The sequence below is a fragment of the Rhinatrema bivittatum genome, chromosome 9 (assembly GCF_901001135.1).
Source record: "Rhinatrema bivittatum chromosome 9, aRhiBiv1.1, whole genome shotgun sequence".
Lineage (NCBI taxonomy): Eukaryota > Metazoa > Chordata > Amphibia > Gymnophiona > Rhinatrematidae > Rhinatrema > Rhinatrema bivittatum.
Window position 1 is genome coordinate 192,310,325 of NC_042623.1, and position 17,595 is coordinate 192,327,919.

At 44.1% G+C, this 17,595-nt stretch overlaps 1 protein-coding gene across 1 annotated transcript in view; it reads left to right on the forward strand.

Annotated features, from left to right (window-relative positions):
* The window catches only part of LOC115099616 (IgGFc-binding protein-like), a 277,960-nt gene that overhangs the window by 69,250 nt on the left and 191,115 nt on the right, over window positions 1–17,595 (forward strand). Inside the window, exons 15-22 of the mRNA XM_029617348.1 lie at window positions 5,609–5,659; window positions 5,794–5,835; window positions 5,973–6,014; window positions 6,152–6,193; window positions 6,331–6,372; window positions 6,510–6,551; window positions 13,370–13,513; window positions 15,167–15,423. Of these exons, the coding sequence (XP_029473208.1) occupies window positions 5,609–5,659; window positions 5,794–5,835; window positions 5,973–6,014; window positions 6,152–6,193; window positions 6,331–6,372; window positions 6,510–6,551; window positions 13,370–13,513; window positions 15,167–15,423 (662 nt within the window). The remainder of the gene's footprint in view (window positions 1–5,608; window positions 5,660–5,793; window positions 5,836–5,972; window positions 6,015–6,151; window positions 6,194–6,330; window positions 6,373–6,509; window positions 6,552–13,369; window positions 13,514–15,166; window positions 15,424–17,595) is intronic.

Genomic DNA, 17,595 nt, shown 5'->3' on the forward strand with positions numbered 1-17,595 from the left:
GCAATATTGCGGGAGGGAGCCAATATCATGTGGAGGGGGTGATTCCATGTTGTTTTGCCCCTCCCCAACAAAATATCGTGACTGAATGCCTGTGTTCTTCTGTCTCGCCGAAAAACGCTGCGAGACAAACGAACGTGGCAGAGGCCTCTATCAAGCACGATGGCGGCCTTCAACACACTGGCTGAGATATTTTATTTACATAGGATTAGGTATGCATGAGCTGCTTTGCATGGAATTGCAAAATTCATGCATTCAAATCCATGTAAAGTAGCTCATTGTAATAGAGGCAGGCGATATCAATGCGATAGGGCTATAATTGTGTGACATACACTGTTTATCGTGCGATGTAGCCTATCATGGCTTGATAAATCTCCTCCATAGTGAGCCATTCAACAGGGCTTCGGCCCCCTTTCACTTTCCAGCTCTTTGCTAACACCACTCCTTCAATTAGCAATAACTGTAATACATAGTTATTTATTTTGGGGGTATTTTTTTTTATATAAAAGCTCTCCTAAATTAGGAAGCAAATATTGGCTGTAAGCTACCATAATTTTCAAAGTGGAGTTGCGCACATAAATCTGGTTTGAAAATCATCCCAACAGATTTACCCACATACAATTACACCAGCCATGCATGGAAAATGTTTGGAAAAATTTACACACCTAAATTTGAAAATGCAAAAGTACGTGCGTAAGTCCAAACCCTTCCCCAACTCTGCCTCCAGGAATACCCCCACTCGTACCAGATAAAATTACACACAATTTAGTTAACGGCCATTTTCTGTGAATAAAACACTGGTTTACCTGCAGAAGTCCCTTTGAATGTTACCCTCTGTAACGGGTTTCTTTCTAGCTGGTTGGGTGCCATGAATATAGTTTCCTTATTATATGACAGTCGTTCAAAGAATCTAAGCTGAAAACAATGATACCCATGTTTTCTCTTACTTCTTGAATGGACATAACCTATTATTTGCAAATAACTGTGACATAAACATAATTCCTTTTTCTCCAAGCTTAGCTCGACAATCAATAAATTCAGCTGCTGTTATGACCTTCAGTCGCAGATGGCTGTGACCGCGTCTATTTACATCTTGTACTGTCCTGCTGCCCTCTCTGGGCCTGCTCGCGGCGCAGGCTAGCCTCCACCGCTGTGTACCTCCTGGTTCCTCGTCGCGGCCGGGATGCCGCCGCCACCCACGCCGACTTTGGGCCTTCCTAGCACGCGTGCGCGCCACCGGGCCCTCTTTTGAAGTTGCTACGGCGGGAACATCAGGGGTGTCTCTGACTGATGACATCACTGGGTCAGGGTTCTTAAGCACCGCCTTAGCCTCCTACTAGCCGACTTGGCAACGAGTTCCATCGCTACTCTACTAGTGCCTGTCTCCTCGGACCTGTGGTGACTTTCGGACCTTCTTGGACTTTCGGACCTTCTTGGACTTTCGGACCTTCTTGGACTCTGGACCCTGGCTTCCCCCACTCCTTGGGCTAGCCCTGCGCCTCCCAGGGGTCCTACTCGCAGCTTCCCCGTTCCTTGGAGTTGCCTTAGGGAACGCTTTCACCACTTGGGAGACCTATCTCCGTGCTTCCCCGCTCCTCGGGGCAGTGCCTACGTTCTAAATCAAAGACTGTCTATACTTCCCCGTTCCTCTGGGCAGTGCCTACGTTTCACATCAGTGACTGTCTGTGCTCCCTGCTCCTCGGGGCGGTGCCTACGTTCTACTCCAGAGACTCTCCAGGCTTCCCCACTTCTCGGGGTTGCCTATGTCATTACCTGGAGACCAGATCAGGGCTTCCCTGCTCTGTGGGTTAGCCTATGTTATCATCAGTACCTTCCTCGCTACCCAGCTCTTCCCCTCGGGGTTGCCTCTGCAGTATACCTCCTGCTCTTCCTGCCTTGCGCTTCCTGCTCCTCGGGCCTACCTAGCGCCACCCTCTCGGAGGTCTCCACCCAGGTACTGCTTCCCACTCCAACTTGCTTATTGTGGGGTTCCTCACTGCTGTGTCTCTTACCCGCTCCTCGGGGCCTCCCCACAGATTCTCTCCCAGAGCTCCAGCTGTACCTGACCTCGCAACCATCATCAGCATAAGCAGAAAGCTTATAAGATATCATACCAAACATCAGACCTTCAATAGCAGGATTAGCACGAATAGCCAAAAGTAATGGTTCCAAAGCCAAATTAAAAAGAAAAGGGGCATCCCTATCTGGTGCCTCTGTGGAGGTTAAACCAAGGAGACATCCTATTATTGAGAAATAAAAAGGCAGTAGGGTGGTAGTTAAAGTAAATTCATCCAATTTAAAACAGAAGCACCAAACCAAACCATTTTAAAGCTTCTAATAAATAAGCTTCTAATAAATAAGCATTCAACACGATTGAACGCTTTTTCAGCATCCAAAGACAGAGCAATAATTGGAGAAGAAGATGGCTTCGCTAATTCCTGGATATGGAAAAACAATCGAGCATTATTAGAGATGAGCCTATTTTTAATTAAACCACAGATTGGTCAGAGTGAATTAGGGATCCCATGATCATCACTACCCTCATAGCCAGGATTTTAGCAAAAAGCTTATAATCAGTGTTGAGAAGTGAAATCGGACAGTAGTTGGAAATCAGCTGAGGATCCCTCCCAGGCTTAGGGAGTACCACTACACAGGCTTCCGAAAAGGAGGAGAAAATCAGAATCAGGATAACAGGGCAACGTATCAAAAAAGAATGAAGTTTGAGAACCAACAATTTCTGAAATGCACAATAAAAGTCGACTGTATAGCCATCTGTCCCTGGAGTCTTCCCTCCTTTAATAGTAGCCAATGCTGATGAGCTATCTTTCAGCGTGATATGACAGTCAAGAGACTCTCTCTGGCCCGGCGTGAGAGTAGGGTGAGGCAGCCGTGAAAAAAAGGCATGGATAACAGAAACAGGCGAGTTAGATTCAGACTTATATGTAGACCACCATAAAAATCATGGAAAGCTTGCAAAATACCAGTATCAGATAACAAGAGAACATCTTGCTGAGATCGAATCACAGATATCCGTCTCTTGTCTCATTTCTTTTTCAAGTAGTTAGCCAATAAATGTCCACTTTTATTATTCTCAGCATGGTACTATGCTTTTCAAGAAAAGAGTGCTTTCCCATCATTATGACTTAAAAGCTTGTTATACTCATACCATAATTTCTGTAGCGGGATGAGAAATATGCTCCTTCTCCAAACGTGCCTCAGAATCCCACAATTCATGGAGTTTAGCTCTCTGAGCTTTTTTTTAACCCTAATACTATAACTAATATTTTCGCCCCTGATGGTGGCCTTAAAGGCAGCCAACACAGTAGGAGGGGCGAAATCTGGCATCCCTTTATGCTGGAAATATTCCTCAGTTTCCCCCCGAAAATAATCCTGAAAAGCCATGTCCTCTAATAAAGTGGGATTAAATCTCCACATTCGATCTTCCACAGAGAGGGAAGGCAAAACAATGGAGATGGAGACCGCCGCATGATGACACTAAGGCTGAATGGAGGCCGAGATGACATTGTGGGTCAGAGAACCAGAAACTAAAAAATAATCAATGCGGGAGTATGTGAGGTGAGGAGCAGAAAAAAAGGTGAAATCCTTAGCAGTGGGGTGTAACAGATGCCAGGAATCCACCAAATCAGTTGCTTCAATTAGATTATGTAATGCCATATGGGCTCTAGTGTAAGATATTCTAGTTGATGTTTGTTTATCCAAAATAAGTTCTAGGGGTTGATTAACATCACCCCCTACTATCAAATGGAAAGCATCCTCTGTCAAAAGCTGTGAGGAAACAGCTTGAAATAAAGCAGGATCATCAGCATTGGGGGGCATATAAATTGAAAAAAATAAATTGCTCCATCCCAAAGGAGACCTTCGCCGAAACCCAATGGCCTTCAAGGTCTACTGTAGAACAGGATGGCTATCCTCCTTATGTTATGCTGGACTGAACAAAACCTCCCCTACCCAAGCCTATTTCAGTTTAAGAGACTCCGAAGAAGAGAGGACCACATCGGGATCTAGGGAGTGCAAATAGGCCCAGATTTTTTTTCCATTTGATGAGGTGTGTTAACCCATTAACATTAAGAGAGATGACTTGTACAGCAGAAACTGAAGCCAGAGAGTAAGCTCAGGGAAAAAATACATAGCACAATTTCTCCATTCAAAGAGCAAGCCACAAGGAAACATTAAGAAAACTAATATAGGCAGCAGATCAAAAATAAAAACAAAAACAACAAAAAAGCAAAATACATGGAGTAAGATAAACAGGAATCAGTAGCCAAATCAATTGGCAACCCAAAGCAAAAAAACGAGCCTCGGGGCAGAGCCAAAAGCTAGCAAGATCCAACTGGAGCAGAAATGTGAAGAAAAAAGGAACATCTCCCATAAGTTAGAGAAAAAAGAAAAATGCCTAGGTAAGGCAAATGAGCCAAAAACAATGGCGACCTGTAAGGAAAAACTGGCAGAAAATCTTCAAATAAAAAGTCAATTATGAAGAGTGTCAAAGGAGTCAAATCAAAACCACCGCTGCAGGCAAGAAAACGAAGAGCCACATTTAAGACACAGGTAGCCTGAAAGTCATGTCACCATCTCTTGTGCCAACTCCAGCAACGAGAGAAATGCATCCAAAACCTCTGGCGCCTCAAAGGTTTTAGTTTGATTATGGCAAGTAACGCGCATCCGCGCTGGGTACAAAAGATCATACCGAGCTCCCAGTGTTTGGAGACTGGGTCGAAATGCCAAAAAAGCCTTCTTTTGGGCTGCGGTGTTTTTCGCCAGGTCCAGAACGAAAAGTAAAGTACGCCCTTGATAAACAATCAGCGACTTGGCCTGATCTGCTGTAAGCACCTCTACTGTGGGAGTTTAAAAATAATAGACCGCGGGTACCTACAGTTCTGGAGAGGTCGAGAAGGGATCCGATGCTCTCTCTCGATCTCAAAGGGCAGATCGAATTGTAACTGCAAGCAGGATGGAATCAGGATAGTGAGAAATTTTCGAACATTCGATCCTTCTAATCTTTCAGGGACTCCCAATAGTCGCACATTGCTATGCCAGTTTCAGTTAGCCCGATTTCCAGGTCTTGTTGCAGACGCTCCATTTTCAGCTTAAGCTGGGGGAGTGGAGCCATTGCTAGAAAAAGAGACTCTGTTTGTGCTTCGACACCCTCCAGCCACGCAGCACAAGAGGCGAAGCATTGAGACTTCTCAGAGAGGTCAGAACGAATGGCAGCAGTTGAATCTATATTATTTTGAAGCATGTCTTTTAGAAGTCAGAGTTCAGCCAAAATAAGGTCCTCCAACGCCATGTTTTTTGTGGAGGCCAATTTATAGAGGTCGGGTTTAGGTCATTTTATCCCAGCTCTGGCTGCAAAGGCAGCTTCGATTTTCCCAGACTTGGCCGCTGACCTAATTAGGATGAAATATATGGCAAAATATAGAGGCGAACTGTGAAAATTAGTGGGAGAGCCGAAATTAGCTAGGATCTCACAGAGCAGTTGGATAAGGCAGCCATCTTGGTCACTGCTCAAGAGCGCCCCCCCCCCCGAGAAAAAGGAACATTATTAAATATTAGTCGCATAAGCGTTACATTCTTGTTTTTTCTGTTTTAGAAGTTTCATCTATAACATCTACACCTAGCACGATCATCACAGTTGTGCATCGTACATTGCATTTATATAATTTTATGACATAAAAAAATATATATATATAGATAGAGAGAGAGCGTGAGCAAAAAAGATAGGAACAATATTAAATATTATATGCTCAAGTTACATTCCTTTTTTTTCTGTTTTAGAAGAGTTATCTGTAACATCTACACCTACCATGACCATCACAGGTAGGCACTGTACATTACATGTATGCATTTTATGTTATATAAATAAAATATATACTTGGAACCAAAGAGATAGAGACAGTATTAAATATTAAATCCAGAAAGTTACATTCATTTTTCATTTTTGTTTTCTGTTTTAGAAGAGTCATCTGTAACATCTACACCTACCACGATCATCACAGGTGGGCACTGTACATTGCATGTATGCATTTTATGTTATATAAATAAAAAATATACTTGGAACCAAAGCGATAGAGACAGTATTAAATATTAAATCCAGAAAGTTACATTCATTTTTCATTTTTGTTTTCTGTTTTAGAAGAGTCATCTGTAACATCTACACCTACCACGATCATCACAGGTGGGCACTGTACATTGCATGTATGCATTTTATGTTATATAAATAAAAAATATACTTGGAACCAAAGCGATAGAGACAGTATTAAATATTAAATCCAGAAAGTTACATTCATTTTTCATTTTTGTTTTCTGTTTTAGAAGAGTCATCTGTAACATCTACACCTACCACGATCATCACAGGTGGGCACTGTACATTGCATGTATGCATTTTATGTTATATAAATAAAAAATATACTTGGAACCAAAGCGATAGAGACAGTATTAAATATTAAATCCAGAAAGTTACATTCATTTTTCATTTTTGTTTTCTGTTTTAGAAGAGTCATCTGTAACATCTACACCTACCACGACCATCACAGGTGGGCACTGTACATTGCATGTATGCATTTTATGTTATATAAATAAAAAATATACTTGGAACCAAAGCGATAGAGACAGTATTAAATATTAGTTACAGAAAGTTACATTCATTTTTCATTTTTTCTGTTTTACAAGTTTCATCTGTAATGTCTACAACTACCATGAGCATCACAGGTGTGCACTGTACTTTGCATTTATGCATTTTATGACATATAAATATACTGTATATATAGAAAGAGAGTAATCAAAGGAGATAGGAACACTGTTAAATATTATTTGCTCATGTCCCTAAGGCGTGATCATGCTTAATGGTCGATTAAGTGAGTCCTTTTCCCCATATTTGAGCAAATTCTCTAAAAAAAATCTCTATTAATAGATTCTGTTTAGATTTTCTCACAGTTTTAGTCTTTTGATCCCTTTTCGCTGATGTGATTTATATTCTGTGTAGATTATATATTATATGTGACTTGTAACTTATTTATTCTTCTTTCAATGGTATATGTAGCCGGGGTATTACTACAAACATTAGGATGTATAGATATAATAGATATAGTTATCCTGCTAATGACAACATTCAAACTGATTGCACAGTATGTCCTAACCTCCAGTGGTAAGACTGGAAGATATCCTTTTGCCTTTGTATCAAATTTTATTTCTCGGACACTCACGTTTTGGCTTAGTGACTGCAGAGCCGCAGGAATGTTTTCTTTTACCTCTCAAGTGCAGATTCTCTTTTTGTTACAAAACTTATTGTGCCTAGGTTGATAACCTGTACAGTAACCCACAATGCCTGCTTTGTTCTTTGATATAACTATTTCTCCTTGTTTTAGCTGTCGACTCACATTCCTGTTCATACCCCAGATCAGTCCAGATAACTGGGTTTTGCATCCCTACCAGCAGATGGAGGCAGAGAATAAAACTTTTCAGGCACTGCTACTTTTCCGAGAGTGCCACTTGCAGTCCCTCAGTATTTCTCTCTCCAGCGGATGGTAGAGATGCAAACCTGAAGTCTTAACTTAGTTAAAGAAAAAAAGAATAAAGGAGTATAGAGTTAGGAAAAGAGAAGAAAGAAGAAGCAAAGACTTGTGCTCCCAGAGGTGTTAGGTTCCTTTGTGGGCCATCCCTCTGGTTGAGCAGGGCGAACGGTGGAGTTGGCAGTCCCTAGCCAGGCTTGACCCTTGATTTCCAGGGGGGAGGGAAAACCAGGGGTCCTGGTTCCCTCGCTCTCCCCCTGAGGCCTTCTTACCTGATCGGCCGACTGCACCAGCCAGGAGCACCCAGAAAGCAGGAAAGTATAATTTCCCTTTGCTTCTCTGTCTAGGTTGCTTGGTGGCTGTGTCTTTAAAATAAAAGTGTTGTGCAGGCTTTTTCTTTGCGAGTGGCAGTCGGCATTCGGTGTTCGGCTGCGCATCAGGGGTGAGAAGGGAAGCGTGCATGGCTCGTTTTCAGGGACAGCAATGGCTGTGGCGGCAGAGTTCTGGTTTTGTAATCCCACTTGGGGTTATTTTTGGCTGTGGGCCGCAACGCACTTCATGGCACCTCCCGCGGAGCATGGGAAAGTTTGGCGGGCCTGCGGTGGGAGGCGATTGCGCCTCAGTGCAGTGCTGCTAGGCACCAGCTGTGCCTCTGGAGGCGAAGGGGCCTCAACAGAAGGTTAAACAGGAGATCTCTGCACGCGGTCTGCAGGCCCTGTCCAGGAGGCCCCAGGGGTTTGAAGGAGACAGCGGCCATTTTGTCTCCACGTGGCAGGAGGCCTGCTTTGGATGGAGTGCAGGGACTCCCCTCCCCCACTTCTCTAGTACAACAGGAGTCTGGAGAAGGTAGAGATGTGGCAGGGGAGCCAGGGGAGGACCTGGAGGATAAAGAGGACAGTGAGCCTGAGAGCCTGACAGGTTTTCCGCGGATTTTGTGTTATTGCTGTATGAAGCCTCTTCACCAAGAAAGAAACGTTGGGTAAGTGAGTAGGTCCCAGAGCTTAGCTAAGAGGCCTTGAGCTGAGGCATCTTCCAGGTCTGGGGGGGGGGGGGGGATTCTTTGCCTGCTGAGCCTGGAACAATTGGGAGAGGAGGAGAACATTTTGGAAGATTCAGAAGGAGACACTCCTCAGGAAGATTTGTGAAATGACCCGGGTACTGATCTGAGTGCGGATCCTACTATTGTCCCGTGGGCAGCAACCCAGAGGAGGAGGATGTTTCTCTCATGGAAGGGGATGACACTAGGGTGGTGATATTATTCCTTAAGAAGGAGTTGCAGCCTCTCATCCCCCAGGTTTTGGAAGAACTGGGGATCAAGGTCATGTAGGAGGATATGGACAAAGAGGGTGTAAACCAGCTATTGGATGGGCTGTGTGAACCGCCGAAGGCTTTCCCTTTGCCAAAGGTGAAGAGGCTGATTGACTGGGAATGGGATTTTCCTGAGGCAGGGATGAAAGTGGCCAGGTTGTATCCCTTGCCGGAAGACACTTTGGAGTTTTGGAAGCTTCCGAAGGTGGATGCGGCGGTGTCGGCGGTGACAAAGAAGATGACCATTCCCGAGACAGGGTCAGTGGCTCTAAAGGATGTCCAGGACCAGAAGCTAGAGATTTTGCTAGAGGTTTTAGCACTAGGCCTTTGAGCTGTGGTCTGTGCTAGCCTAATTCAGAGAACTTGTTTGTGCTGGGTGCAGAAGGCACAGGAGAAAACTTCTGGGTACTCTGCTGATTCCAGCCTGGAGGTTTGGTTGGAGGCAGGGGTGGCATATGTGGCAGATGCCCAGTATAATATGGTTTGGACGTTGGCCAGGAATATGGTGTCCACGGTAGCCGCTCAAAGACTCCTGTGTCTTTGTAATTGGTTGGCAGATGAGTGGTCAAAAGTGCAGCTTTGCAATCTCCCCTTCAAAGGAAAGTTGTTGTTCAGGAAGGATCTGGAGAAACTGATGGAAGAATTTGGCAGAATCTAAAGGGAATAAATTGCCAAAGATAAGAAAGTGAGCAAGAAGACCTTTCCCCTGTGCACTCGCTTTCGGGAGTTGAGGAGATTTTATTCCGGATCCACATAGAAGCAGGGCTCAGGAAGGCAGCAGTCCTTTCGAGGAACACGTAGACTGGCCAGAGATAGCTGCCGGATAGGGTTCTGGAGGTGTGAAATCTGTTCAGTGAAGGCGGGCTGGTCTACTCCTCCCTGGAAGCCGTCAGAGGAAGGCTGTCCCATTTTTACAAGAAGTGGACTGGAATCACTTCCAATCAGTGGGTTCTGGAAGTGATCAGGGACGGCTACGCCTTAGAATTTTCACAATCCATCAAAGAAGCCTTTGTGGTGTCCCGTTGTGCTTCACCTGTCAAGCGGGCAGCGGTGTGGGATATCTTTCTAAGGCTGTACTGCTTGGAAGCCATCATCCCAGTTCCATAGGGCGAATGGGGTCGAGGAAGGTATTTGGTTTACTTCGTGGTTCCCAAAAAGGAGGGTTCCTTTCGGCCCATTCTAGATCTGCAAAAGGTTAATGCAGCCTTACAAGTGCCACATTTTTGGATGGAGATGTTGCAAAAATTGATTGCAGCAGTATGCAAGGGGGAGTCTCGCCTCCTTGTATCTAATGGAGGCATATCTCCACATTCCCATCCAAGCAGACCATCAAAGGTTTCTATGCTTCATGGTGCTAGGAGAACATTTTCAGTTTCAAGCACTTCCCTTCGGGCTGGCGACCGCACCAAGAATGTTCACGAAGGTGATGGTGGTGGTGGTGGCAGTGTCCCTCAGAAGAGAAGGGATACTAGTGCATCTGTACCTAGACGATTGGCTCCTTCAGGTGAAGTTGGAGATGGAGTGACACTGTTCCATTCAACAGATTACTGAGCGTTTATGGTATGGTGATAAACCTGGCGAAGAGCCACCTGGAGCTGTCTCAGTTGCTAGAATATCTGGGAGCATGATTTGACACCCAGTTAGGCAAGACCCCAGAGAGGATGGTCAAGTTGCTGATGCAGGTGGTTCAGCTGCTGGATCTGTCAGTTCCCAAAGTCTGGGATTATTTACAAGTGCTAGGTTCCATGGCCTCCACCCTGAAATTGGTGCCATGGGCCTTTTCTTACATATGACTGCTTCAGAAGGCACTCGTGTCCCATTGGAATCTGTTGCCAGAGGAGTTTCAGCTACTGTTGTTGCTCCAGGAGGAATCCAGATCCAGTCTCTCGTGGTGGCTGTCGCATCCCAATTTGGAGAAAGTAGATCTAGAGGTTCCAGACTAGATGGCTGTGACTACAGATGCCAGCCACAGTGGTTGGGGAATAGTATGTCAAGGATTGTCGGCCCAAGGGCAGTAGTTGCCAGTGGAGGCATCCTGGTCAATCAACCATCTGAAAATGAGAGCGGTGCACAGGACGTTGCTGGTCTTTCTTCTTTGGATTCAGGGGCGTGCAGTGTGCATGTTTTTGGACAATGCAATGACAGTGGCCTATATCAATTGGCAGGGCAGAATGAAGAGTTGGTTAGTGGCTCAAGAGGTTCAGGAACTCTTTGCCTTGGAGCAGCATCATCTAGCAATACTAACAGCTTCACATGTGGCAGGTGTGGACAATATGCAGGCGGACTATCTCAGCAGGCAACAGCTGGCCCTGGGAGAATGGGAGCTGTCAGCTGAGGCCTTTGCCCTCATTCAGCCCAGGTGGGGCGAGCCCCAGTTTTATCTTATGGCAATGCAGAAGAATGCCAAGCGAGCAGGTTTTTCAGCCGCTGGAGGGGGTTCGGCTCCGAAGGTATTGAGGCTCTGGTTCAGCCATGGCCAGCAAGACTTCTGCTGTATATATTTCCCCAGTGGCTGCTCGAAGATCGAGCGTTACAGCGCATCAAGCAACATCCTGGATGAGTGATCCTGGTGGCGCCGGAGTGACCCCGCCATCCATGATTTCTGGATCTAGTTCAGCTGGCAGTAGATGGCCCCCGCTAGTTAAGCCACCTGAGGGAATTGCTGCGTCAAGGGCCCATATTTTCATAGTAGGAGGATCACTTCTGTCTAGTGGCCTGACTTTTGAGAGGCGACGCTTCTGCTTGAAGGTGTAAACAGAACCGGTGATTACTACAGGCTAGAAGATCTTCTACTTCTTTGGCATATGTCAGAGTTTGGAAAGTGAGTCCTGGTGTATGGTTCTTGATGCTGATCCTTTGCAGGGAATGTTGCCCAGGTCTTGGCCTTTTTGCAAGATGGCTTGTCAAAGGGTTTATCTTTTAATTCTCTTAGAGTCCAGGTAGCAGCCTTGGGCTGTTTCAGAGGAAGGCTGCAAGGATGGCTGCTAGCGTCTCATCCAGACATAGTACATTTTCTTAAAGGAGCAAAGCATTTGCGTCCTCCGGTCCATAGACTGTCTGTCTTGAAATCTTAATCTGGTTCTTCGAGTATTGTGTGGATCTCCCTTTGAACCATTAAGAAGTGCATCTTTGAAAGACCTTACCCTGAAGACAGTGGTGATTTGTTTAGCCAGGCAAATTTCGGAGCTACAAGCCATATCATGCAGAGATCCTTTCTTGTGGATTTTGGAAAATGAAGTCTCACTGCGTGCAGTGCCTTCCGTTTTGCATAAGGTTGTGTCGACTTAGCCAGACAGTGGAATTGAATTGCTGGGATTTCTGTGCCTGACATCTGATACACCTCATGCAAGGGAGCTTCACCTTTTGGACATGTGTCGGGTTCTATTGTGGTATCTCAAGCTGATAAATAACTTGTGGAGGTCGGACCAGCTCTTTGTTTTATTCACTGGTCCAAAGAAAGGTTGCAAAGCGGCGAAGAGCGCGATTGCAAGATGGTTAAAGGAGGCAACTGTTTCGGCCTATATCTGTAAAAGTTGGTTGGTCCCAGAGGGGTTGCGAGCGCATTCTACTAGGGCTCAGGCAGCCTCCTGGGTGCAGTGTCATTTGGTTTCTCTGCAAGAGACTTGTCAAGCAGCAACTTGGTCCTCTTTGCACACTTTTACTAAACATTACCATTTGGATGTTAGGGCTCCAGAAGAGCCCACATTTGGTGAAAGTGCTCTGCATGCGGGTCTTTTGAGTTCCCACCCAGTATAGAGGGGCTTGGGTATACCCCACTTGCCTGGACCGATCTGGGATATGAACAGGAAAGTAAAATTGGTTCTTACCTGCTAATTTTGATTCCTGCAATACCCCAGATCGGTCCAGACTCCCATCCCCTTATTATTATGAAAGATGTTTCCTGCTGCTGGATGCTGCTGGTGATGCAGAATTTGAACAAGATTGTACAGAGTTTAAGCTATTTTGAGATTGGAAGTTTTTTCATTGCCCTAAGTTGAGGGTTCAGTTTTGTTGGGGGTTCCAACTTCTTCCTCAGCTCGCTCTACTGGGCGAAATCCTTGGAGTGTGGGAGGTGGTCAACATGGCTTGGGTACAAGTCAATACTGAGGGACTGCAGGTGGCATTCTCAGTTAAGAAGCAGTTCCTGAAAAGTTTGTATTCTCTGTCTCCATCAGCTGGTAGGGATGCAAAATCCATTTGTCTGGACAGATCTGTGGTATTCTAGGAATGAAAATTAGCAGGTAAGAACCAATTTTCAAATTCCAAAGTAATGGGCTGGCAAAATTGAGCATCTGCTCCTTTGTTTCACACACGTGTAAATGCTGAGTAGAGTAGATGGTGCATGCCACCTCTTAGGGTTTCTACTAAATCAATTCAACTGTATATTTTTTCTCCAGTTTCTTTGTAAACTCTGAGGCCAATGTACTAATGGGAGCAAAGTGAAAATGCTTTGCAGAATGATTGTGATTCAACTGAAATGATTCCTTCTGAACGTCCTAAAGTGAAATATAATGCAGTTTCTGTGCTGTTTCCAGGTCCCCCTTGTTCCTTTCAGTGTTCATTTGATGATGACTTTTGTCACTGGACACAATCTAACACTGACAACTTTGACTGGAAACGTCACAAAGGAGCAACACCAAGTTCTTTAACAGGACCTTCATTTGACCACACCAGCGGAAGTAGGTGCAAAATAAGCACAAGATGTGCATTTTGTTTATTTAAATTATTTACAATCCGTCTATCTGTAAATCCTAAGCAGGTACTAAATGCACACACAGGTCTACATAAAACTGTGTTTGCCAGCGAACACCGAACACAAACCACATGAAATTAAATTGCTAAAATAAACTGCCAAAAACCCAATGAAATAACTCCAGATAGCCTTCAAAGGCCTGCTTAAATAGGAATCCTTTAATCTTTTCTCGGAATGTTCCTATGCAAACCTCAGAATGAAGATCTTCTGCTAATGAATTCCCAAGTAATAGGATGGCAACAGTGAACATCCGCTCCTTTGTTTCACATAAGTGTAAATGCTGAGTAGATGGTGCATGCCATCTCTTGCCAATTCTACTGAATCAATTCAACTGTATAGTTTTGCTCCAGTTTCTTTGTAAACTCTGAGGCTGATGTACCAATGGGAGCAAAGTTTTGTGCATTATAAGTGAATTTTAAAAGCCTGTCGCGTGCATCAATTAGAGGACACACACGCTAGTTGGGCTGGTGTGCACCCACTGACCTTTAAAACCAGGGAGATGCGTGAATATCTCTGGCAGCATGCATATCTCACTCGAAATGAAAGATGGGTGGATCTTGGACGGGTCTGGGTGGGACATGGGAGTTTTGGTGCAGGGCCAAGAGACGTGCACGCAAATACTTACACGCCTAGCCGTGCATCCAGGTTAAGTGCAACATAAGTTTGCTTCTGGTGTGGAGGAGGTATAAGTTAAAAAAATAAACAAACTATCCATCCATGAGAGATTTTACGGGTCTGGGGTAACTGGGAGGAGTGTACGCTATTAAAATATGGGGTGTTTGAAGGAGTTAACTGGTTTAACTGATGAAACTGGCATTGGCATGGGGGGCTTGCCCCTTTTTAAATCCCCTGACTTACACAGTAGAAGTGGAATTTGTGTGCCTATACATGCACCTGCTTAAAATTGGATGCACAGGCTAATTTTGTATTGAACTAACTGATTAACTATAAATCTAAACACGTTTTACACGCATAAAACTGCATGCAAAATTTAGTTATTTGTAAAGCAAATAGTTAACCTCATATTCTAAAAGGAGAAATAGTGCACCCAGTCATAAATAAAACACCCTAATAGCTCTTTTAGCATGCTGTGCAATTTTGTATTTGTTAGTACATCAGCCTTATTGAGAACTACTGGTCCCACTCTTCTGCCTTCTATTTTGGTTTTGATATTGAGTCACAGATTCCACTGGATACTTGTGAGCAGTTCCCTGGCCATGAGGTAAACAGCTTTACTAGTTGTTCCTTGCCCAACACGGAAGACCTGAAAGAGAATCACTTTGAGTGCTTCTTGTTTGCTGATTTTTCCATTCATTTAACTCCTCACCTGCCACAGAGACCATATCTAGAGTTGAGACAGGATATGTTGGTTCCAGATTTACTGTCAATCAGACTGTTTATTACTGAATTTATTTTGTGACTGCATGAAACATGCACTGTATACCATACCATCATCTGAGCTGTGTTTCTTTATGGTGGTTTTCTTGCCTTAGAATTGGAAAACAGGATGCTCCTTACCTCTCATTGTCACAATAATCTGATTTCCTTACAAACAGGTCATTTTGATCTTCTCTTGTAGATGGTTACTACATCTATATTGAAGGGAATGATGCCAGCGCTGGAGCTGTAGCTCAGCTGCTGAGTCCTCGGTGCCATTCCCAAGGGCCTCATTGTTTACGCTTTTGGTATCACATGTTTGGTGTCGCTCAGACAATGGCGCTGAAGGTTTACCTGCTACAGAATGGAATTCTTCAGAACGTGTGGTCACAGTTTGGCAACAAGGGTGACAAGTGGAATTCAGGAGTGGTCCTGCTTTATATCTCGGGTGATACACAGGTAGGTACTCAGTGTGTTCTTTATAAGGAAAATATTCATCCTTATTTCAAGGATGCTTGAAGGTAACCTCTCCTACTCCAAAGCAACCAACTCCACCAAAACGTTGGCAAATACTGAAAATAGTAAGTAACTGTTTGCTGATAGCAGTCAATAGGTGGGTTGGCCAATTATAGAATGGGTAGAGGCAAATATTCATTCTTCAATAAACAATAGAAAATACAGGGCACTTCATGTGTTTGTTGCTTTCTATTCTAATGGCCAATTATATATGGCAAAGAAAAAATGGATGTCTTAATCCAGATATATTTAATCCAGGACATTACTTTCTAGCTGGATTCAACTCAATTTTCCCTTACAATTGCCACATACTCGTATACAGGGTAATTTTCAATGGAAAAATGGAAAAGGAAATGGAACATACTATTATATGAATTGTCAAAAAACCATGTACTTGTTTTAATTGCACTTAACGTGGGTAAAAGCTATTGACAATTCAATGGCAGATATTATAACAATTTTCAAAAGCTTTTAAAAATTGCTAAATTATATGCCATTGAATGCACTTAACACGGTTTTATCCGTGTTAAGTGCACTTAGCATGGGTAAATGAGCTTTTGACAATTGCTATGAAAGAATGTCCCTGCGGTAACTTGGGCAATAGTGGCTTGGGAAACACCTGGGAGGAATAAGGAGGCAGACTCTGGCTGTTTCCTAATGTGCAATTTTATTTACAATGAAAAGCAAAATGAAACAAATAATGCAGCTCACCTTAAAGTTCAGGGAACATACAGACATCAAACATAGGGCATCTTTGCATAGAGTGGGTTCCTGCCTGCTCCCCAAAGCCTCTCTATCCTTTTTGGCCCTGACTTCTTGTAGCATGGTGAGGGTAGCCTCCCTTCATCCAGAATCCCTTGCTGGGATGATCCTTAAGGAGGACCAGGCCAAATAGCTGTGGCCGGTTCCCTTTAGGTGGTTTGAGGAAGTTTCCTATACACTCCCTCACATACCCTCCCTCTCAGCTCAGTCTTATTCGGGTGAGTGCTTGCCTCAACCAGGGACACCTCTCTGGGCAGGAAATCTGCAATGATATTTTCCTTTACTAACCTTTGTTCTATTTTATGGATAAAGGACTGTAGAGTCAAGAAATATCTCAGCACTCTCGCTTTGGACTCCTTGGGGTAGATATTCAAAAGCCATTTAGATGGATATCTAAAAAGTTATCCATCTAAATTGCCAAGCTGCAAATTTAAAACTGTTACCTGGCAATATAAGTCAGGAGTATTCCAGGGGTGGGCAATAGACATTTTTGGGAGGAGTGGAGCTAACCAGATAACTGTGGCCACTTTGTAGGACAGATCTGAAGTTAGCCGAATATAATTATCTGAATAACTTTAAGATAGCCGGGTATATTATAGTTGTGCAGCACAGCTATCCGACTAAATTAACAAGAACATAAAAAATTGAAATACTGGGTCAGACCAAAGGTCCATCAAGCCAGCATCCTGTTTCCAACAGTGGCCAATCCAGGCTACAAGTACCTGGCATGTATCCCAAAACTAAGTATATCCCACATTACTAATAGCAGAGGCTATTTTCTAAGTCAACTTGCCTCTCAGTGCTTGAATATCGAGCCCCCTTATTTCTATTTATCCATAGGAGCTGTTGGTGGTCCTTTATGAGTGTGACTTGCCATCCCAGCAGCTAGTACCACAAGGTCTCTAAGGCCCACTTTACTACCAGGGACTCCTTCTTGATTGTTGAGTAATGTCTCTCCCATGGTATCAGCTTCTGGCTAATATATGCCACAGGATGTTCTTGGCCATCCTTTTCTTGGACCAAGACTGCTCCCAAGCCTTCTTTTGAGACATCAGTCTGCACCTTGAAGAGTTTGGTGAAGTCCAGACTTATCAGGACTGGTTCAGAGCATGCTTCTTTCAGCACCTTGAAAGCCTTCTCTGTTTCATCTGACCACTGGAGTGCTTTCTTCAACAACAGCATTATCTTTGTTTATTATATACCAACATTTGATCTGAGATATCATATCGGTTTACATTTAGGTACTGTAGGCATTTCCCTATCCCCAGAGGGCTTACAATCTGAGTTTGTACCTGAGGCAATGGAGGGTAAAGTGACTTGCCCAAGGTCACAAGGAGTGACAGCAGGACTCAA